The following is a 24,197-nucleotide window of genomic DNA, read 5'->3' as shown; positions in this document are numbered from 1 at the left end:
CAAAGATTAGAGCAGAAATAAATGAAATTGAGAACATGAAAGCAATTGAGAAAATCAATAAAACCAGAAGTTGGTTCTATGAGAAAATCGATAAGACTGATGGGCCCTTAGCAAGATGGACAAAAAGAAGAAGAGAGAGGATGCAAATAAATAAGATCAGAAATGGAAGAGGAGACATAACCACTGACCCCACAGAAATAAAGGAGGTAATAACAGGATACTATGAACAACTTTATGCCAATAAACACAACAATGTAGATGAAATGGACAACTTCCTAGAAAGGCATGAACAACCAACTTTGACTCAAGAAGAAATAGATGACCTCAACAAACCAATCACAAGTAAAGAAATTGAATCAGTCATTCAAAAGCTTCCCAAAAAGAAAAGTCCAGGACCAGACGGCTTCACATGTGAATTCTACCAAACATTCCAGAAAGAATTAGTACCAATGCTGCTCAAACTCTTCAAAAAAAATTGAAGTGGAGGGAAAGCTACCTAATTCATTCTATGAAGCCAACATCACCCTCATACCAAAACCAGGCAAAGATATTACAAAAAAAGAAAACTACAGACCAATCTCTCTAATGAATATAGATGCAAAAATCCTCAACAAAATTCTAGCAAATCGAATCCAGCAACACAGTAAAAGAATTATACATCATGACCAGTAGGATTCATCCCAGGTATGCAAGGATGGTTCAACATAAGAAAATCAATTAATGTAATACACCATATCAACAAATCAAAGCAGAAAAATCACATGATCATCCCAATTGATGCAGAGAAGGCATTTGACAAAATTCAACATCCTTTCCGGTTGAAAACACTTCAAAGGATAGGAATACAAGGGAATTTCCTTAAAATGATAAAGGGAATATATGAAAACCCCCCACCTAATATCATCCTCAATGGGGAAAAATTGAAAACTTTTCCCCTAAGATCAGGAACAAGACAAGGATGTCCACTGTGACCACTGTAATTCAACATCGTGTTGGAAGTTCCAGCCAGAGCAATTAGACAAGAAAAAGAAATACAAGGCATCAAAATTGGAAAGGAAGAAGTAAAAATATCACTGTTTGCAGATGATACTATATGTCGAAAACCCTGAAAAATCCACAGCAAAACTACTAGAGCTAATAAACGAGTACAGCAAAGTGGCAGGGTACAAGATCAACATTCAAAAAATCTGTAGTGTTTCTATACACTAGTAATGAGCAATCTGAGGGGGAAATCAAGAAACGAATTCCATTTACAATTGCAACTAAAAGAATAAAATACTTAGGAATAAATTTAACTAAAGAGACAAAAGACCTATACAAAGAAAACTACAAAAAACTGTTAGAAGAAATCACAGAAGACCTAAATAGATGGACGGGCATACCGTGTTCATGGATTGGAAGACTAAATATAGTTAAGATGTCAGTTCTACCTAAATTGATTTACAGATTCAACGCAATACCAATCAAAATCCCAACAACTTACTTTTCAGAAATAGAAAAACCAATAAGGAAATTTATCTGGAAGGAGAGGGTGCCCCAAATCGCTAAAAGTATCTTGCGGAAAAAAAACGAAGCTGGAGGTCTCACACTGCCTGACTCTAAGGCATATTATGAAGCCACAGTGGTCAAAACAGCATGGTACTGGCATAAAGATAGATATATTGACCAATGGAATTGAATAGAGTGCTCAGATATAGACCCTCTCATCTATGGACATTTGATCTTTGATAAGGCAGTCAAGCCAATTCACTTGGGACAGAACAGTCTCTTCAATAAATGGTGCCTAGAGAACTGGACATCCATAGGCAAAAGAATGAAAGAGGACCCATATCTCACACCCTATACAAAAGTTAACTCAAAATGGATCAAAGATCTAAACATCAGGTCTAAGACCATAAAACAGAGGAAAATGTAGAGAAATATCTTATAAATCTTATAATTGGAGGCGGTTTTATAGACCTTACACCTAAAGCAAGAGCACTGAAGAAAGAAATAAATGGGAACTCCTCAAAATTAAACACTTTTGTGCATCAAAGAACTTCATCAAGAAAGTAAAAAGACAGCCTACACAATGGGAGACGATATTTGGAAACGACATATCAGATAAAGGTCTAGTATCCAGAATTTATAAAGAGATTGTTCAACTCAACAACAAAAAGACAGCCAATCCAATTACAAAATGGGAAAAAGATTTGAACAGACACTTCTCAGAAGAGGAAATACAAATGGCCAAACGGCACATGAAGAAATGCTCAACATCCTTGGCCATTAGAGAAATGCAAATCAAAACCACAATGAGATATCATCTCACACCAACCATAATGGCCATTATCAATAAAACAGAAAATGACAAGTGCTGGAGAGGATGTGGAGAAAGAGGCACACTTATCCACTGTTGGTGGGAATGTCAAATGGTGCAACCACTGTGGAAGGCAGTTGGCGGTTCCTCAAAAAGCTGAATATAGAATTGCCATATGACCCAGCAATACCATTGCTAGGTATCTATTCAGAGGACATAAGGGCAAAGACACAAATGGACATTTGCACACCAATGTTTATAGCAGCATTATTTACAATTGCAAGGAGATGGAAACAGCCAAAATGTCCATCAACAGACGAGTGGCTAAACAAACTGTGGTATATACATACGATGGAATATTATGCAGCTTTAAGACAGAATAAACTTATGAAGTATGTAATAACATGGATGGACCTAGAGAACATTATGCTGAGTGAGACTAGCCAAAAACTAAAGGACAAATACTGTATGGTCTCACTGATATGAACTGACATTGGTGAATAAACTTGGAATAGTTTGCTCGTAACAGAGACCATCAGGAGATAGAAATAGGGTAAGATATTGGGTAACTGGAGCTGAAGGGATACAGACTGTGCAACAGGACTGGATACAAAATCTCAGAAATGGACAGCACAATACTACCTAACTGTAATATAATTATGTTAAAACATAGAATGAAGCTGCATGTGAGAATGATAGAGGGAGGAGGGCTGGGGACATAAATCAGAAAGATAGATGTTAAAGATTGAGATGGTATAATCTAGGAATGCCTAGAGTGTATAATAACAGTGAAATGTACAAGGTACAATTTTAAAAATGTTTTTGCATGAGAAAGAACAAAGGAATGTCATTATTGCACGGTACTGAAAATAGATGGTAATTAATATTTTAAAATGTCACCTTCTGTGTGAGACTAAAGCAAAAAATGTTTATTAGTTACAAAATTTCTATTTTGACTAGTGCATTTCCTAATATAACTTATGTAGACAGTTTGATTGAACGCCATAAATACTTGGAATCTCAGGTAGGACATGAGATTTTGTTGGTTTCTCCAGAGTGATGCCCCGATGAATCCCAGAGTGATTCGATCACTGAGTGGAAAAGTATCTGCAAAGCCCCCTTTGGGGAGTGGTGAGAACGGGGAGAAATTCAACTTCCCCAAGTTGAATTCTTGATATTCTCACAAACAGTGTGGACAACCAAAACTACAGGCAGAGCCCCCAGTCTTGGGGTTTGTTCATATGAAACTTAACCCTGCAAAGGATAGGTCAAGTCTACTTGAAATTTAGGCCTAAGAGTCACCCCCAAGAGAGCCTCTTTTGCTGCTCAGATGTGGCCCCTCTCTCCAGCCAACACAACAAGCAGTCTCACCACCCTACCCCTCTCTACGTGGGACATGACTCCCAGGGGTGTGGACCTTCCTGGCAATGTGGGACAGAGATCTTGGAATGAGCGGAGACTCGGCATCAAAGGATTGAGAAAAACCCTAGAATGAGCTGAGGCTTAGCATCAAGGGATTGAGAAAACCTTCTTGACCAAAAGGGGGAAGAGGGAAATGAGACAAAGTGTCAATGGCTGAGAGATTCCAAACAGAGTCGAGAGGTTATCCTGGAGGTTATTCTTATGCATCAAGTAGATATCATCTTGTTTTTCAAGATGTAATGGAGAGACTGGAGGGAACTGCCTGAAAATGCAGAGCTGTGTTCCAGTAGCCATGTTTCTTGATGATGATTGTATAATGATATAGCTTCCACGATGTGACTGTGTGATTGTGAAAACCTTGTGTCTGATGCTCCTTTTATCTACCTTGTCGACAGATGAGTAGAATATATGGAATAAAAATAAATAATAGGGGGAACAAATGTTAAAATAAATTTAGTTTGAAATGCTAGCGATCAATGAAAGTGAGGTGTAAGGGGTATGGTATGTAAAATTTTTTTTTTCTGTTTTAGCTTTATTTTTCTGTTGTCTTTTTATGTCTTTTTCTGAATTGATGCAAATGTGTGGTAAATGACATGATGATGAATATGCAACTATGTGATGACATTGTGAACTGCTGAGTGTATGTGTTGGGAATGTTTGTGCTTCTTGTAATTTTTTTTTAATTAATAAAAAATTAAAAAAAAAAGAAAAGAATATAAACAGCACCTTGAGCCAAGAGCTGCCCCCCTACAGTGTGCCTCCTTCCATGATAAACTCCAACATGGGGAAGGGCATGTGGCCTGAGAGAATCCCAGACCGACCCTGGTTTTGTTGGAGACTACTGGGTTATTTCTTGTATCAGGGATCATCCCACCTCATTGGTGTGGACAATTTGAGGGACAGTGGGCCCCTCCAACAGAGAAAGGCAACATTCAAGAGGTGCAAGGTGTGAATTATTGTCTCCGGTGGATCTGGCCTGCATTCCATGACTAGAACTTACCATCTATTGGTCCTTGCACACATCTACAATGTAACTGATAACTACTGGGCAGTATAAAGGGCCACTAGCAGAAGGGTCTCTGTTCACATCTCTGAACTCTGCAGCACTCCATTCCTCTCTAATATCATTCACACCATTCACTGACCGATCCAATTACCTACAATTACCTTACTTTCCCTTGAATATAAACCCTTTGAAGGCAGGTTTAGAGTTTATAAATCTTTGCAACACAAACATGGAACAGGTTTAACCAAATGTTTTGAGACTCCTCCAGCATTACAAAATCACTGCCTTCTGAATTAAATATGAAATAGACTATTCAAATCAGCTGACTAGGAACATTCTGTTACAATCTTGTCTGAAAATCAGTAATCCACCTTTTAGGTATACATGATAGATTCCCTCTTAACCAGAAAATCTATTCTCTGATTTCCCCAGATAATAAAATATGTTGCACCTAAAATTTGGTACACAGTCTCCTACACAAAAAAAGTTTAGGATGTAACTTTCTTTTCTTTCTAAACTTGAGTTCCTCTAAGCACAAAAAGACTGTTCTTTAGTCAACATTGTAGCATCTTAACTGGAGCTGTCTTAACTGTCTCTTACATGAAAGAACTAATACATCCTACAACCTATTTGTCCTTTAGAGACACTGAATTCATGTCACTTATTATTAGATTGAAGGGCCTTAATACTTTCCTCTTTCTCTGAGTCCATAAAGAAAATCACTACCTGGTAAGCCAAGGTCCATGGCTTGCCTCAGGTATCTCTTTACTATGACTCATAGATGGCAGTTTCCCTTCTCATCCGCCAGAGAAAACAAAAACAACACCCCCAACCCGATCTGCTTGGAACACTCTTTCCCTAGCTCACATGTCTGCTAAACTACCTATCCTTCAAGACTCAGATCAGATATCACCTTCTCAGGAAAGCCTTCCATGCCCACCTCCGTCTCCCAGCCTGATTTAGATACATTCCCACCCTTCTACTATGCTAGATTCTGGGGATACCTCTGTTACAGTCTCAGCACATTGTCATGTAATTATTTCCATGCTATTAAACCCAGAGGACCAGAGCCTCTCAAAGTGCTGCCAGAAATTACCTGGGTCAGAACCCTCTGGGGAACTTAAAGAAATATATGGGCTCTGTCCAAGACCTGAGGAACCTATATTTTAATAAGCCCCACTCTCAAGTGATTTTTGTGCATTTTGAAAACTATTGTGTTTCAGAGAAAGCTCCTTGAAAGTAACGACTGTGTTTTAGTTATCTTTGCATCCTTTGTGCCTGGTGGAACGATATTATTATGCTATTAAGTGTTCAAATTCTCCAAGCAGTTGTACTAGTCAGTAGATGCTGCAAGCTTGAGAGTCTCTCAGAGTAAAGTGCAAATGGGCATTCAAAGAGGCAAGCAGGGTCATACTCAGTACCTGGCAGGCTAGAAACAACCTTCAGAAAATATGTCCCAACTAGTACAATGCAAATTCTACCTCATTCTCACTGACATCGGGCAATGCAGTCTAGACAGTGAGAAAAACAAAAGTTCCAGGTTAAAACAAAAAAAAACAACCTTCAATTATTTTCCTAACTAGCTGAGCAATTTCGGGTGACTGGCTTATCTTCTGTTAGCCTCAGCATATATCTCTGTAAACATAAGGTAATGTAACCACTTAAAACACAGGGTTGTCAAATAGATTAAAAGGAAATAATACATGAAAGTATCATACATATTAGGTATGATAAAGACTAACAGTAAACATGTTTTTGTGTCATTTTCCTTTTAATACAATTATCACCAAGTAATCCTGCCTTTTACATGGCTCCAATAAAAAACAGTTATAGTGTCAGACACAGAAGTATCAGAAATATAACAAGTATGTAACCAAAAATACTGAAAATTTGTACAAGCAAAGTTTGAATCACAGAAGTCTAGGCCAAAAGGGCTTTTAGGAGGTCCCCTAGCTCAGCCTTCTACCAGGAAACAAGTGTTCAGAAAGAAGAGTTAAAGACTCACCTGCTCTCGATTCTTTATGCTGCCCATGACAGCTATCCCAACCCTTCACTCTCTCTGAAGGTTTAATTTAATGCCATTCACAACCTAATTCTCACTTAAGTGAGTGGAGATTATTGGACATAAACCCTACCCTTCTTGTCACCTCTTGTACTATTAAAATAAGATGAATAATACATACAATAGGATATTATTTGGCAGTAAAAAGGAATAAAGCATGGATGAATCTTGAAGACACATTGAGAGAAATAAGCCAGACAGTAAGGGACAAATACTTAACGATCCCATTTATATGAAATAAGTAGAATAAGCATATTCATGAAGTCAGGATTATAGGTTACCAGGAGCCAAGTGGGGAGGGGAATTTAAGATCTAATTGATACGAAGTTTCTGTTTAGGGTAGTGGAAAAGTTGGATGGATGATGGGGATAGAGGCACAACTTTGTTTATGTATTAACTCCACTGAATTGCATATTCCAAAAGGGGAAAAAGGGAAATTTTAGGTTGTCTATAAATTACCACAAAACACACACAAAAACCCACACAACTATACAACAATGTAAACAGTATGCTAAAGTTAATAGCATAATAATATCGTTCCATGAACTGTAACAAAGGTACCACACTAATGCAAAACATTAATACAGGGAAAAGCCTGTGTGTGTGTGTGGGGGGGGGTAATATGGGAACTCTGTACCTTATGTGTAATATTTCTATAAACCTATAACTACTCTAATAATAAATAATAAGATTAATAGTACATATTAGACATTAGCACAGGTGGAGGTGGTCCCCTGACTCTGTCAACACACAGTGTTATCTACCAAATGACAGGTAAGATCTCATTCACACTGCTATGGGCCCCTGGCCACTGCACCAGCCACCTCTCTGTCAAGGAAGCAGTCCTCTGGCTGCCAGGTTCTTGTACCCTGTGGTCCATGAATCCTTTAGAAATGAGTAGATAAAATAATAATTTTTACTAAATGCCTACTCTGTGCCAGACAAGAGGCTGATGGTTTACATACATTGTTCCCTGAAATCCTCCCCCAGACTCAAGCAGATATTATTATCTCCATTTCGAAGATGGTGTTCAGAGCAGGTAAGTAGGCTGCAAAGACTGACAGGGAGCCAGGATGTGAATGCAGGTCCCTCCAGCCCTGATCCTTCCACTTGATCAGGCAGTGTTCCCTGCCTGCTGACAAAGCAGGGGATGTTTCTCCCTCTATTTCCAGCACTGCTCAAAATCCTCACCAGGGCTGGCTCTGCCTGCAGGTTAAAAGGACAGCCTTTTCAGGAGGGGGGTTCAAAATGGAACCACATTTTGGTGTGGTCTGCCCGTCAGCATCAAAGGAACATCTTGTAATCTGAAGAACAACAGCACAGTGTCTGGAGCTTTTCAGAGAAGCTTAGTCTGGAGCTTTTCAGAGAAGCTTACTTTTAAGGAATTTCAGGCAAAGGAGATTTGCTCACCTAGCACTTTTTTCCCTTACATGTGCGATGAAACTAGCAGTCCTTAGTAGCTCCTCTCTAAGGCTTCTGGGTTTCCTTTGTCTGCAGCTTTTCTTCACCCAGGAGCAGGCAGCAGAGGGTGAGTGTCCATCCCTACCCCCTCCCGCTCTTAGCACTCAGAGACTGGTTACAGTTACACATTCCTATACAGACGTGCCTCCCAGACCAAAGGAGGGGTAAGGGTGTCTACTCTTAGAAGCCCTGGAATAAACAGTTGGCAACAGCTGTGTTCTCAGCAGACAGCAGTTGGTGGGTTGCTACTGTTTTCTCGTTCCACACTACGTTATATCCGCTATAATTTAGTGCTCTCTGTTCAAACAGCCACTCACAAAACAATCACAGCTCTGCCACAGAGGCCTGTTTGCTTTGAAAAATCAGTCACAAAGGCCAAAATGTTCTGTCCCCGAGGCAGACAGGACATCCCTCAGCCAAGCAGCCCTGACCACATACGTGAAAGGACAAAGCCTCTGGGAGTTCTTCCCTTTAAAAAGAAAGAAGCTGACCCCCCCTCCACCCCTACTGCCAATGCAGAATCCCTTCAGAACCAGAGGACTGCAATGAAATCACTGCTAACTAGCCAAATCGAAATAAAGAAGGAATAAAAAGGGTTTTGATTAAGAATGCCACTCAGTCTGTCTTTCTTCCTCCCTTCTCCCACCACCCAACTGTTTCTTCCACAAAGCTTCAGAAACAGTTTTATGTTGTCTAACGGAAAATCAGAACTGGATAATCCCAGAGAGACCCTAAGGGTATGGGGGTTGAGGAAAACGGTGGTTCTGAAAGTAAAGAAACGACAAAATGTCTGCGTGGGAGCTGGCCTGCTATAACCAAGAGACATTTTCTAAAATATTGCCTCCACCCAAAGCAGTAGTACACAAACAAGTTCCCACCCTTTTGCCCTTCCCGAACCCCATCCACATATAACCAGTTCAATTACCTGTCTAAGACCCAAAAGGAAAGGCATCCTGCAAGAGCATCATCCACACTAACGTTAGGAACGAAGGGCTTTTAAAAGTTAAGGTCCTGTAAGGAGCATTTCCCCTGGTGGGCCAATGTGTTCACTGGTCCCAGTTAATCAGCCTTCCTTTGCAAAGAAAATAAAGTAAACAGAGTCCTGGGACCAAGCAGGCACACTCTCCCTCCTGCTCGCCTCACTACTCCCTCTGCCTAGTTCCAACCCACCCCCACCTTCTCGTGATATATCTCAGACGCGGCAAAGCTGAAGCTGTCTGCCAAAGGGGAAATGACATCAGTTCAGGCACAGCAGAAAAAACTTCTGACAGCTGCTGGAGAATACTGAGTAGTTTGTGCCACAAACCCTCAATGCCCCGCCCTGGACCCACCTAGCACTCAAGCCTGCATTGGGAAAAGGACAAGGTGGGGAACAGTGCTTCCTGCTCCCATTAGTTCCCCTCAGCTGAGTAGGCTGGGGTGTACGTAAATCAAGTCTCTAAAGCTGAAAAGAGCTACCATTCCTCTGAATAAGGCCTGGACTCTATAGCTCCTGAGGTATTGTTTCTCTTCCTTGGGAAAGAAAATCAGGTCCAGTAACTCTCAGTTTCACAGAAACTCTTTCACCTCCCTTGTGCCCGGGGGGAGCTTTCACCACCCCCCATCATCACCCCCTGGCAAGAGTCGGTGCTCAGTAAATAACAGTTCATTAAGCATGGCTTTCCCAACTTTCTCTAGGGATTGAGGCCATTGCCAGAGAGGACTTGGAGAGGCACCTTTTTCCCAGCTAAGGTAGGACATGCTACCTTGGACACTGACCTCTTGAGCCCTTGCTTCTACAGCAGAGTTTATATTTCATAAACAAACTGTGCATGTACAGGTGCCAACATCTTTCCTCACTTGTCTTACAAAAGGTACAACAAGTCCCACCACAGTCTCCAAGCTGCCAGTAAAGCAGATCGTCTATATTTAAACCAACTCTTGCTTCTGAAAAGTTTACCAGCTTAGTTTTGCTGTGTTTTTTTCTCTAAGTTCAGTTTCTGGAGACAATGGTTCTTTCCAGCAAGTCTTTGCACAAAGAGCAAAGGTCCTAGGATTGGTGCCCTGATCTGACTTTTCCTAGTGAACTAACTCTCCTCTGGCCACCCTTTCTTCACAGCAGGCCACGGCAGCTCTCCCAAGGCCTCAATCCTCTACTAAAGATAATGCTGGCAAAGGACAAAACATTTGGATTTTTATGTGCAAAAATGACTCTTGGGGAGAACAATCTTCAGAGTTACCTTCTAAATTATTAAATTCAAAGTTAATTTCTAATAACTTCTTAGGCTGCAAATTCATTAAATTTTCCATGACTCAGAGCAAATGTATCTCATCTTTCTTTTTATTTTCTGCAACAATTTTTCTTCAGTAATATTTATCAAAGGCCTCCACGGGAGTAGCACTGTGCTTGGCATGACCTACTGAAGTCCGAAATGAATCTTGCAAATTAGTATCTATAACCCCCACCCAGGACAATAAATTAGTAGTATACAACACTTACGGCACTGTGAGTTGCCAAAAGTACTTCTCAATCATTAGTGAATTCAGACAGACACACAGTGTGCTGGCTGCAGGTCCACCCATGACGGTCAAGGTCACGTCAACTTTCCTGACAAGGAAATGAACGTGCCAAGCCAGCTGAGCCATTTCCTCGAGGCTCATGAAAAGAATAGATTGCAGCCTCACTGCTATGGAGAAGAGAAGATGGACGAAGTGTGGAGAGAAATACATTCTGCTGCAGGTGTCTGGCGATTGGGAAACACTCTTCAGCAAATATGCACTCTCAAAACACAGCCAGACAGTCTGTCCCATGCCTCACAACAGCCTTACAAACAGGGCTGAACATCAAGGCACAGCTGCCCAGGGAAGAGTCATGAGGCTACATTCAATCCCCCTCTTCCATTTCCTGTTCCCTAGCAACCATCCCATCATAAAACGTGTGTGGCACTATTCACTCCGGAAATTAAACTGTAGGGAAAGGGTATCCTCAGCCCCTATTCTTCCAGCCCACATGGGCAATTCTGGTCTGAACCCTCCTAACAAGATGGGCTGCTACCTGCAGTTCTCTGGAGAGTACCATGGCACATGTGTGAACTCATTCATTCACTCCACACCTACTGAATGCCTGCAGGGTGCCAAGCACTGTCCGAGGCACTGGGGATACTGCTCTAGTGGGCTATGGAAATGTCCCACATTTCTAAATAATATTCATTAGCCAGGATCCCTTCAGATGTGGAATCACAACATTATTGCAAGAAAAATTTTTTTTTAATTTTACAAAAGTCCAAAGTAAATTATTAGAACTGCATCAGACTTCTGATTTCCCCCCTAATGAGTCACCCTGTTACTGATGCTACCCAAGGCAGTGTTTCTAATCAGCATTTGTCTGTTCTTACCTTCTTACGAGATTATAAATTCCTAGGAGGGTGCCAAGAGCATGAAGACTCTATTAAATTTGCAGGTGCATAATCTGAAAAATTGCTTGCTGATAATGGCTTTTTCCTCATTAAACTTCTCCCTGCTCCCACCCTTTGCTAACTAAACTTTACTGGGCACTGAGATTTGGGGGAGGGGAGAGAAGAAAAGGAGGCTGAATTGGCAAACAAAAAAATATCTCACTCCTAAGAAGGTGAGCTCATTTTTTGCTATTCCCTGCAAATATTACCACAACCTAGTGATAAATGAAGTAAGCCTTGGGATTTAAGAGGCAAAATGATCATTAGCAATTTCCGCTAGACTAAGAAAAAGGGTTCTTTTATGTAAGTGATCCCAGCTCACACATGATGGGCCAAAGAGAGGTCAAATCCGTCAAATAATTTGTCATCTGACTGCCCATGCAGAATTAAATTCATGCTGGATTTGTCAACTTAAAAAAAGAGAGAGAGAGAGGAAGAAGCATACTAACTCAAATCAAGCAGCATCATGCTGTCAAAATGTTGCAAGTAGGGTGCGGGGGGGGGGGGCGGGGGTTAGTGGCAGAATGCCAGGTTCGATTCCCAGCCTATGCACCAAAAAAAAAAAAAAAAAAAAAAAAAGCTGGAGGCAACAACTGTTTGTGGCCCGCAGCAGTATCTGAGACATCCCTCCATTGAGCCAGTCAGTCCCTTTCTCCCTAAGATAGTACATTGAGCATATTAACATTTGGATTCTGATTAACTTATTATTTAAGAAAACATACTATAACAACATATATGTTCATGGCTACAGTAGAATTCACACTCTTTCACTATAGCTGATTCAAGTCTCTTTTGGCAACATTTCTTCTAGGCAGTTTATGCATTTACAATTCTTAAATTCTGGGCTGGAGGTGGGAATAGATGGATATTTGCTCAGCACTAACAATGAGCCAGACTCCTGTGCTAGGAGTTCTGTCTACCCACATCTCATTTAATACCACAAAAACCCCATGACGTAGGTATTATTATCCCTATTCTTTGGTTGCAGAAACAGAGGCTTATGGAGATTATATAGTTCACTCTAGGTCACACAGCTACAGTAGGAGAGCAAGGATTTGAATGAAGTCTCTGGCTCCAAAAGGGCTTTCCTTTACTGCAATACATGAGTTGGGATATTAGACCAGAAGTTACCAAGAGGGAAAAAACAAGTAGTAAAATGCAGAAGTGTGAGTCAACTGAACACTGAACAGGTGGAGCTCTAGAACCCTGCTCAGAGGACTGCCACTTATACTGGATCTGACAGTGGAGTGTAGAGCCAGGGCATTTAGGCCCCAGGACTTCTGTTCTGATCCACTTCGGAGAGCAAAGTTCTGTGAAATAATGGGCAATTGGAAAAGCCCCAAAGTTCTCAGCTGTTTCCAATGCCCAATAGGTTTCCTCACCCTCACACCCTCCCTCCTACCCACCCCCCACTCAAGGAGCAAACTGGAACAGATGTTCTCAGCCTTGAATCTCAGGTAACCTGTCACACTGTTACCCACACCCATGTCCATCCAGCCAACTCAGCTAGAGCTGAGGGGATATCTAATTTCATAATCATGGAATCTGAAGAACGAGGGTTTTGTCAGAACGGGACAGCAACTGCCAGGTTCCTAGGGCAGGAGATAATCTCCACACCTAAGGCCATTTTTTTTTCCAGGAGCTCTGGAGTAGTGGCTACCAGGTATACACAGAACACCTAAGATAAGAGATGTTTTCCGGGTTTGAGCACAAACACACTTAAATGTCTTGAAGTTTGAACTCAAAAAAGCAGTGGGTTATTGTGAATCAGTGATTGTATATTTTGGATGGTTTCTATGCTGAGTGGATATATCTCAATAATATTTCATTACAAAAAAAAACTTATCAACTGGGGAAAAAAAAAGCAGTGGTGAATACTAACTCAAACCTCAAACCAATGCGTCTGTCAGAATAAAAGAAAAACTGAGACAAACATGAGGCTGGGCATCATCAATAAAAGGATTCCAAAGTAATTACTTTGGGGAATGCCATGGGAATAATTACAAACCCAGAAAGATGATGGACCTAAATTTGCCAAGGAGAAAGGCATCTGATGCTGAAGATGTCTTGGCTGCCAGAAACCAAGAATATTAGTTTATCTGTGTCCTAGGGCTGGACAAATGCAGGCAAGTAGCATGTCTGCCAAGGCTAGAACACACCTCTTCTGGTTTCTGAGCAGGACAAGGAGCTCTAAGAATCACAGGGCTTATTTCTTCTACAAGATAGTCATAAAAACCTATGGTTACAAAACTGTCTAGACTGTAAGCTCTTACAGCAGTGACATTCAGTCCAGAGCAGTAATTGTCATTTCTGGATTTTGAGAGGTTGTTTTATATATTAAGTAACCAGGTATTTAGAGATAAGAACGAAGTCGATCAGGGCAGGATTAAGGTAATTCAGAATACAGGGGTAAGGAAGACACTGTATGTGTTTTAGAACTTTACCTACTCTTTCAGACCAAAGGAAGAAAGGTTTATTTTGTCCAGAACCTAAATTTTCTGTAGCACACAATCTAACACTCAATCTGTCTAGATTGATTATTTAAACAATCCAAACACAGGGAGCCCAGAATAAGAATGAGAGCCTTTAATCCTGTATAGCTTAATGTGATGCCTGGATACATCTCAGAGTTTATTAAGATAACCAAAAAGTATTGGTAAAGTCCGTTAAGGGATGGGAGAAAAAATGTGGAACTATTAAACTTTACCACCGGGGAAACCCCTGATACAGTGTCTAACTTTAGGGACAACCAAATCAATAGGCCAAGATCTTGATCTTGAAGTTTGCTCTTGTGAAGCTTATGTACGTAGTAAAGAAGCTTAGGCTATCTATAGGTATTCCTAAGAGTCACCTCCAGAGGACCTTCATTGTTGCTCAAATCTGGTCTTTCTCTAAGCCCAACTCTGAAGTGAGATCATTGCCCTCCCCCTGACGTAGAACATGACATCCAGGGGTGAAAGCCTCCCTTGGCAGCATGGGAGATGACCTCCAGGGATGAGCGTGGCCCTGGCACCATGGGATCAACAATGCCATCCTGACCAAAAGGGAGAAAAGAAATATAACAAATAAGGTATCAGTGGCTGAGAGAGTTCAAATAGAGTTAAGAGGCTACTCTGGAGGTCACTCTTGTGCAAGTTTCAGTTAGACATTGCTACCAATCATAGCCTATCAAACCCCAACCAAAACCATCCCTGCCAATCCTAAAGAACACCTAGGGCATTATATAAGATTCTACAGAGGTTGCACTAGGGTAACTTTCCAGAAACATACAACCTCCAGATGGGTCCCTGGACTGGTAAGTCCTGAAATGCAGAAGGGCCAGCCTCTCCAGAACATCAGCTAGTTCCACCCCCCTATCCCATATTACTGACAGCCCCTTCCAACATGAAAAAGTTAGAATGGACATACTCAAATACTCTTAGAGAGTAGGAGAAAGATCTAAGGTGATGGTGGAGTTATACAGAGAAGGCAGGGTTTAACAAATGAGTATGAGTGCTGAATCCTTATATTGATATTTCTTTCATCTCCAGTACCTCAGAGCAGCTAGAAGCAAAAACTTAAAATGGTGGAACTGTAACTGTACCAAACTATGAAATGTGTTCTACAATTAAAAGTTGCAATATACTTTGAAATTTATTGCTTTTTTGTATATATGTTATTTTTCACACACAAAAAAAGAGGAGTAAAACAGAGAAGATAGGATTTAATAAATGAGAATGACTGCTGAATCATCATATTGATATTTCTTTTGGTCTCTAGTGTCTTGGAACAGGTAGAAGAAAAATCGTGGAACTCTAACCTAATCTGTTCTATAACTACTTGTTAAAATGTACCTGGAAATTTATTGCTTTTTTTGTATATATGTTATATTTCACAATTTAAAAAATGTGGTTGCTTTCTTACTATTGAGTCTTCTGGGGAAGATGGATAGACAAGCAAGTATTTAGTCATTTGCTAGACATTAAATAATATATGTCAGAGATGGGGGACTCTAACATATCAGGCATATCTAACATCAAACATAATATCTCTTATTGTACATATGAAAAAACTTGAGCTTCAGAAAATTAAGGAAGTCATTCAAGAACACACACCTAGAAAGGCAATGGAGTAAGCATTTCAACCAGACCTGTGTGGCTCCAAAATGGCTTGAACACACATGGAGATAGTATTTTGATATTAACTATAACTGTCACTGCCCCCTCATTTGTGACCTAGATACAGTCATACCCATCCACCCAGAATGTACCACAGAAATGACAAATGGAAGAGTCACTCTTGCCCTGGAGGAGATAATTACCCAGTTTAGGAGAAAGAACAAACACACACAGAACCAATCACAGGAACTCTACAAATGTGGGGAGAAGTAGTAGAGACAGTAAGTTCAAGAAGAGCTCAAAGAAGGGAGAGTATTGAGGGATGGAATGGCCAAAGAAAGTCTTATCAAAAGATAGGTAGGCCGAACAATATGTAGGGTGTGGGTGGGGAAGATGAGCACACTGTGCAGGGCCGAGCATGGTGAAAAAGCATGGAAAGAAAACATGGGGCACACATCAAAGGCAGAAAAATGTACAGTAGAGATCAGCTGCAGCTAGAAGCTAGAGGCTCGATCCTCAGGTCTATTTACTGAGTACCTCTTTGATTAGCATTTTTTTTCCCTTTCTGGGACTGCACTAGCTCCATGAATATCAAGTATAGGAATTCCTATTTTACTAAGGGTCTTAGGCCCTCATTTTGCTTGTTTGATTCTATTTTGTACTAAAATATAATAATCTCGGGGTTGATCTTGTCCCTTGAGGGGTGTTAGGGTGGTATGTGGAGGGAAGGTACCCATGTCAATGGTACAGCTTCAGTCTTTTAAACAGAGCAAGAGAGACACAAATAACAGAAATTGAAACCTGTTCACGACAGCTGCCCTCGTCCATAGGCTTTCCCTAGGTGTCTATCTCTCGCTTTTCTGCCCTTTCCATCCCACCCCTCCCCCAGCCAGAAAAGCCTTCTGTGGCTGACAATCACTCCACAAATATTTATTACCTTCATGGATGAGCCTTTACTGCCATTCTCAGAGAATCCAGCAGCCTGTGAAACTCACCACTGATAATAGACTGTCACCGATGGTTAATGGGCTTGCGCTGGATCTTCAACTTTAGCTTCACCAAGTACAACAGTAATATTGTTTGTTTTTGTACCAAAATGCTGGGTTCATTTTTCCTACCTTGGAAAGAGTTCAACCCAAACCAAACAGCAAAGTGGCCAAGAACTACACAAAAATCAGTGAGTTACAGCTCAGGGCTGTCCCCAGACACATTCATGTCTCCTCACAAATTGCTCTCTAAATCAAAGCTCAGAATAAGAGGGACATGGGTCACATCAGCTACAATGATGTGTACCCAGATGCAACTTGGAAAGAGAACTCCTTTAAGAAGCATTAACGACCTACACCAAATCTGATTTCATTTTTCACTTTTATTTAAACTTTGGGCAAGATAGAGACATGGTCCACTTTAAGTGGGAATGCAGATGCAATAGTGGCTGATCCAAGAAAAGAGCCAACATTAAGGTACTTTTATTAAAGGGACCTCAACTCTGAGATCCTGAAGGCAGCTCCTGGTCCTCTGAGGGCAAGGTCCCCAGGGTAGTCACTTACGCTGTCCAAAGAGATCAGCTTGGTTGTGCTTTTACAGGAAAACCAACTCCCTTCTTATATGTGCTAAAACTCAGCAAAGACTTACTTCATCCCTTACGTTTTAGTTATTTATTCTCAGGCCTAGCTTCTCTTCTAAAGTATAGGCAACTTAGGGACAGGATCTAGGACTGTCCACTTATATGTCCCTCACAGTACCCAGCAATGCCTTATATATAACCCTCAAAAAAAAAGACTGTTATACAGAGGAAGAGATGAAGATTTAATGACTAAAAGATGGTCATAAATACATGAAGCTAATATATGTACATATTATAGCTGAATTGCCTATATATGAGTACTGGCGATGGTTTCCTGGCCACCGAAACCTGACAAACAGTTAAGAGATCAGGGGTGCACCTGGATATTACCCATATTTCATAAGGTTTGATGCAGGGATTGGAAGCCTCTGTGATCTCAGTATCTGTAAGTCTCTAATTTCTCAGCTGAGAAATTTAAAGCACTTAAACCAACTCAGAAACAAAATTCCCTTCCTCAAATTAGAGAGGAGGACACGAGCTAAGCCACTACAATAATTTCCTATTATGGGGAACAGGATGAAGTTGCTCCTGGTTCTGTCTCCCATTCAATGAATAACTGTTAGCAATACCTGGAAGTTGCCTTTTTTGCATAAAGTATTGTGAAAATAAGGTATAGCTGGAAACACAGCTATGGCACTAAGCATTTCCTGGATCTTATGTATAGCAAATACTACCTCCTCCCTCCTTAGCATATTTGGTCCCCAAACCTACTCCAAGGCTAGGATTTCATGGTCAAAACCACCAGAAGAAAACATTAAGAAAATGTATCCCTCTCGTAAGTTGTAGGGAGCAGGGGAACTTCTGACACATCCATGCTACAAGTGAAATGATGACTAAAGGTGGTAAAACTGGAAAGGGTATAATATCAGATGCAGGGAATACTGTCCTTTCATTATTTAGTGTTCAGCTGCAGGCCACAGTCTGAATGAACCGCGTACCTCCAGGCCACAAAGAGTGAGACAATACAGCAGTAAATAATCTTGATACTAAAATATCTTGAGCCAGGGTTCAAATCACGAGGAAAGTACAAAGCAAAGTAAAATAAGCAGGCAGAGAGAAGCTACTGTGCCTAAAGCATAAGACAAAAAACCTAAAAGCACCTTTGAGAAAGCACCCACCATCACAGCAGGAGGAAAGTTAACAGAATCCACTGTCCCTCTTGTAAAAAGAACTAGCAGGTACCAATATCTTTGCACTTACAGCCATTGTGCTTCCTTTATAGATTTACAAGAAACAAAGCTTTGCCAGGGACCTTCATTTTGCTCAAGACCCACATTCTGGGCAAGGTCTGTTTGATATTTCAGAAAAAATAAAGCTGACAAATGAAAGACAATAATAAATCATCATCTTCACAGAAGACTCAAGGTGTCCAAATTTCCTTCACATGCCACCGTAGTTGTTCCTTACATGGCTGTTGACACGGTTAGGCAAGTAATATTATCTCCACTTGACAGAAAATATACTGAAGGTCTAAATACCTAGTGACCTTGGACCAAACCTAAAGTTTCGACTGAAGGGGCACAGTTCTGACCCACGGAACCCCAGTGGATGATGCCCATGGGAGATTTCCTTTAAACTAGACTCTATCAGAGTTCTGGCATTCTAGAACTGGCCATGCTATTACCTAATCTCATGGCCTTGAGCCAGTTACTTACCTCTCTGACCCTTCATTTCTTCCATCAGCATTGCCCAGAGACTACTCTTAAAAAAACACCCATGTAGCCAAAGAAGTCTACTGTTATTCTGGAGATGCACGATCAATGAGCTTTATAGGTAAGCCTCTGAAGAGTACCAAAGGTAATAAAGTCCGTTCGAATGGATATAAAAACTCAGAAATGGACAGCACAATACTACCCAATTGTAATGCAATTATGTTAAAACACTGAATGAAGCTGCATGTGAGGTATAGGTTTTTTGTTTTTGTTTTTTTTGTTTTTTTTTCTTTCTATTATTGTTTTAATTCTTATTCTGTTGTCTTTTTATTTCTTTTTCTAAATCGATGCAAATGTACTAAGAAATGATGAATATGCAACTATGTGATGTTATTAAGAATTACTGATTGTACATGTAGATTGGAATGATTTCTAATTGTTTTGTTAATTCTTTTTTTAATTAATAAAAATAAATAAATAGGGCGGGCCGCGGTGGCTCAGCGGGCAAAGTGCTTGCCTGCCATGCCGGAGGACCTCGGTTCGATTCCCGGCCCCAGCCCATGTAAAAAACAAACAAACAAACAAAATACAATAAAACAAGAAAATGTTTAAAGATGTTTCCCTTTCTTCCTCCCTTCCTTCCTTCCATCCTTCCTTCCTTCTCTCTGTCTTTCCTTCCCTTCCTCCCTCTCTCTTAAAAAAAAAAATAAATAAATAAATAAATAAATAAATAATAAAAATAATAATAAAAAAAATAAATAAATAAAGCCCGTTCCACCCCAAATCTCCTACACTTCAAGTAGCACAGACTCCCTTTCTAACTGAAAGAGAGTTAACTGACCTATTCATAGCATCATCAACTCTAAGGTGTCTTTTAGTGTCTAAATTCTATGTTCCATTTTTCCCTCAGCAGCACTGGAGCCCTTCAGCAGCAGAGGAGGCATGAAACTTCCAATACTGTACCTTAGGACAGGCATAGTCAGCCAGGCACAGGACGGGGACACTCAGCTTACACCCCCGAAGAAAATATGCTGGCAGGGTCTCCTGATTTTCCCATGTTTCTCTAAATATTTGTGCAATCTCAGATAACAGAATTTTTCCAAAAATTCTCTCTACACTAGAAACTGAGGGTAAAGGTCCTAGGTTAATCTTTTACTTTATAAACTTGGGAGAGCTGGAAATGGGTATGTGTCAAACAATACGGCAAAGAAAGTTTTGAGGAGAAAAAAAAAAGGTTTGCCATAATTCAAACTCCACCAATCGACCTGTTCAAGTAGATGAGTAATGGGGTAGGGGTGGCGGAGTATGGAAAAGTATCTGTGACATTCATAGGATTGAGGGGTTTTATTGGGGTAACTTTGAGTGGAATTCTTACTGAGGATTAATTACTTATGAAAATAGAAGAACTGCCATCAGTTGAATTTTTAAAGAGTATTTTACCTCAGGATATTACTTAAATTCTCACAAGCAAGATGCTATCCTACAGCAGCTAAATGAATCAAACATGTAAGAATAAATTAACCAAGGATGTAAACGACCCTAAACAGAAAACTACAAAATATTGCTAAAAGAACTCAAAGACGACCTAAACAAATGGAAGGACATTGTATGTCCATGGATTACAAGACCAAAAATTGTTAAGATGTCAGTTCCATCCAATGTGATTTACAGAGTCAATGAAATCCCAATCAAAATTCCAGCAGCCTCCTTTGCAGAAATGGAAAAGCCAATCATCAAATGTATATGGAAGGGTAAGGGGCCCTGAAAAGCGAAAACCATCTTGAAAAAGATGAACAAAGTTGGAGGACTCACTTTGAGATTTTAAAACTTACTACAAAGCTACAGTAATCAAAACATTGTGGTACTGGCAAAAGCACAGACATACAGCTCAATGGAACTGAAGTGAGAGTTCAGAAATAAGCCCTCATATCTATGGCCAACTGATTCTGAGAAGTGTACCAAGTCCATTCAATGGGGACAGAATAATTTCTTCAACAAATGGTGCTGGGAAAATCAGATAGCCACAGGCAAAAGAATAAAAGTCGACCCCTACCTCACATCACATACAAAATCAACTCAAAACGGATCACAGACCTAAATATAAGAACATAAACTATAAAACTCTTAGAAGAAAAAGTAGGGAAAAGTCACTTCAAGACCTTATGTTAGGCAAGAGTTTCTTAGATTTTATACCCACAGCACAAGCAACGAAAGAAAAAATATATAGATAAACTAGACCTACATCAAGATTTTAAATTTTGGGGCAACAAAGGACTTATTCATAAAAGACAGGATCCTAAAGAATGGTAAAAAGTATCTGGAAATCACAAATCTGGTAAGTGTTTAATATCTAGAATACATAAAGAAATCTTACAACTCAACAAAAAAAGACAAACCTAATTTAAAAATGGGCAAAAGACGAATAGACAGTTCTCCAACGAAGATATACAAATGGTCAAAAAGCACATGAAAAGATGGTCAACATCATTAGTCATTAGAGAAAAACAAATGAAAAACGTAATGAAATACCATTTCACACCCACTAAAATGGCTACTATTAAAAAATGGAAAATAACAAGTGTTGACAAGGATATAGATAAATAAGAACACTTGTTCACTGTTGGTGGAAATGTATAATGGTACAGCTGTTGTGGAAAACAGTTTAGCACTTCCTCAGAAAGTTAAGTAGAATTACCATATGACCTGGCAATCCCACTCCTAGGTATGTACCAAAATAATTGAAAGCAGGGACTCAGATATTTGCACCCAAAGTTCATAGAGGAACTATTCACTATAGCCAAAAAGATGGAAGCAATCCAAGCATCTATTAACAGATGAATGGATAAAATAAAATGTGGTTTTATGTACAATGGAATATTATTCAGCTGTAAAAACGAATGAAGTTCTGATACATGCAACAACATGGATAAACTTTGAAGGCATCGTGTTGTATGAAATAAGTCAGGCACAAAAGGACAAATATTGTCTGATTTTACTAATATGAAATAATTAGAATAAGCAAATCTATAGAGTCAGAAACGAGAATACAAGTTATCAGGGCCAGGGTAGGGAATGGAGAGTTAATGCTTAATTGGTACAGAGTTTCTATTTAGGGTAATGGGAAAGCTTTGGTAATGGATGGCAGTAATGGTAGCCCACATTGTGACTGTCATTAACACCATTGAACTATATTTTTGAATGTGGGTAAAAGGGGATTTTTCTATTATATATATGCTACTAGAATAAAAAGTAAAAAAAAAAAAAACATAGGACTGTATAACACAATGACCCCTACTGTTTGTTAACTATAGACTATAGCACAGTTATAATATTCTTTCACCTGTAACAAAGGTACCATACTTTGGTAAATGTGCTAAGTATTAATAGGGAAAACTGTTGGGGGGAGGGGTGTATGGGAACTCTGTATTTGCTGCATGTCTTTTTTTTTTAATGGGCAACTACCAGGAATCAAACCTGGGTCTCCGGCATGGCAGGTGAGAATTCTGCCACTGAGTCACCATTACCCTGTGGTTCTGTAAACTTAGAACTTCTCTAGCAAAAAAAAGAATTATTTTAAAAATCCTATCCTATAATATTAATTTTTTAAGGTGTGATGTGGTATGATGTCATGTTAAAGAACAGAAACCTCATCTTTTAGAGATTCAAATAAAAGTATTCATGGTTGAAATGTATAAGTTTGAAATTTGTTTCAAAATAATTTCACTGAGGATAACTGGAAGTAAGTGTCAGTATATATTTGAAACAAGATTGGCCAAGAGTTAATGAATTATTAAAGTTGGGTGACGGGTACATGGGGGCTCATTATACTGTTCTCTTAATTTTTATATACATTTAAAACTTGCCATAATTAAAACACTGAAAGGACGCTGTGGTAGCTTATAGATATGTGCCCCAGAAAAACATATTCTTAAACTTAATCCATTCCTATGGGTATGAACTCTGGTTTTTTGATGAAGTTACTCCAGTTAAGGTGTGGCCCAGCTGAATCAGGATGAGTTTTAATACTATTACTGGAGGCCTTACAAGGAAGATCAGAGATAGAGAAAGCCAGAGGGAGCAGTCAGAAAGTGAATGTCAACAGAACCTGGAAAAGAAGGGACAAACCAGGAGAGGTGGCCATGTGCCCTGCCATGTGACAGAAAAGCCAAGGACCAAGGATCGCGAGCAACTAGCCCAGAATGCCAGTCTTTTAGGAGAAAGCAATGCCTTGATGACACCTTGAGTTTTGACTTCTAACCTCAATAAATTCCTGTTGTTTCAGCAAGACCATTACATGGTATTTGCTGTGGCAGCTAGGAAACTAAAATAAAACCCTATTCAAAATAATCTTCATTCTTGACCCAGAGAAATATTAAGCTTTACAGAATCCTTTAAAGAACTAAGGAATACCAAAAGCATATGTAACAAAAGAAAAAAGAATAGATAAAAGGAACTTTATCAAAATTAAAAACATTGTGCTTTGTGCTGGTTTGAAATGATGTATGTCCCCTAGAAAAGCCATGTTTTAATCAAAATCCCATTTCATAAAAGTAGAATAATCCCTATTCAATACTGTATGTTTGAAACTGTAATGAGATCTTCTCCCAGGATGATGTAATTTAGTCAAGAGTGGTTGTTAAACTGGATTAGATGATGACATGTCTCCACCCATTTGGGTGGATCTTGAGAAGTTTCTGGAGTCCTATAAAAGAGGAAACATTTTGGAGAATGAAAGAGATTCGGAGAGAGCAGAGAATGCTGCAACACCACAAAGCAGAGAGTCCACAAGCCAATGACCTTTGGAGATGAAGAAGGAAAACACCTCCCGGGGAGCTTCATGAAACAAACCAGAAGCCAGGAGAGAAAGCTAGCAGATGATACCATGTGTCCTTCCAGATGACAGAGAAATCGTAAACTTCATCAGCCTCCGTGAACCAACCTAGCAAACTAGAACATGCTTCAAAGGATAATATCAAGAAAGTGAAAAGAAAACCCACAGAATGGGAGAAAATATTTATAAATCATATATTTAAAAGGGACTTGAATATATAAAGAGCTCTTACAATTCAACAGAAAAAGACAAACACCACAATTAAAAATGGACTTCCGGAGAAGATGGCGGCTTAGTAAGACACGC

At 39.8% G+C, this 24,197-nt stretch overlaps 1 protein-coding gene across 3 annotated transcripts in view; it reads right to left on the bottom strand.

The window, feature by feature from the left end:
• WBP1L (WW domain binding protein 1 like) overlaps positions 1 to 24,197 on the bottom strand; it is an 81,678-nt gene that overhangs the window by 36,451 nt on the left and 21,030 nt on the right. Inside the window, exon 1 of one of the 3 annotated variants that reach the window (XM_077125889.1) lies at positions 16,719 to 19,214. The exons of 1 other annotated variant lie outside the window; for it this stretch is intronic. In XM_077125889.1, coding sequence (XP_076982004.1) covers positions 16,719 to 16,724 — 6 coding nt within the window. In that variant the 5' untranslated portion in view covers positions 16,725 to 19,214. Of the gene's footprint in view, positions 1 to 9,175; positions 10,766 to 16,718; positions 19,215 to 24,197 lie in introns of those variants that run through there. One more of the 3 variants, XM_077125888.1, reaches the window with a different exon arrangement.

The sequence above is a fragment of the Tamandua tetradactyla genome, chromosome 13 (genome assembly GCF_023851605.1).
Source record: "Tamandua tetradactyla isolate mTamTet1 chromosome 13, mTamTet1.pri, whole genome shotgun sequence".
NCBI classification, from domain to species: domain Eukaryota; kingdom Metazoa; phylum Chordata; class Mammalia; order Pilosa; family Myrmecophagidae; genus Tamandua; species Tamandua tetradactyla.
Note: the sequence above shows the minus strand (reverse complement) of the source record. Positions and strands in the feature narration are given on the sequence as shown.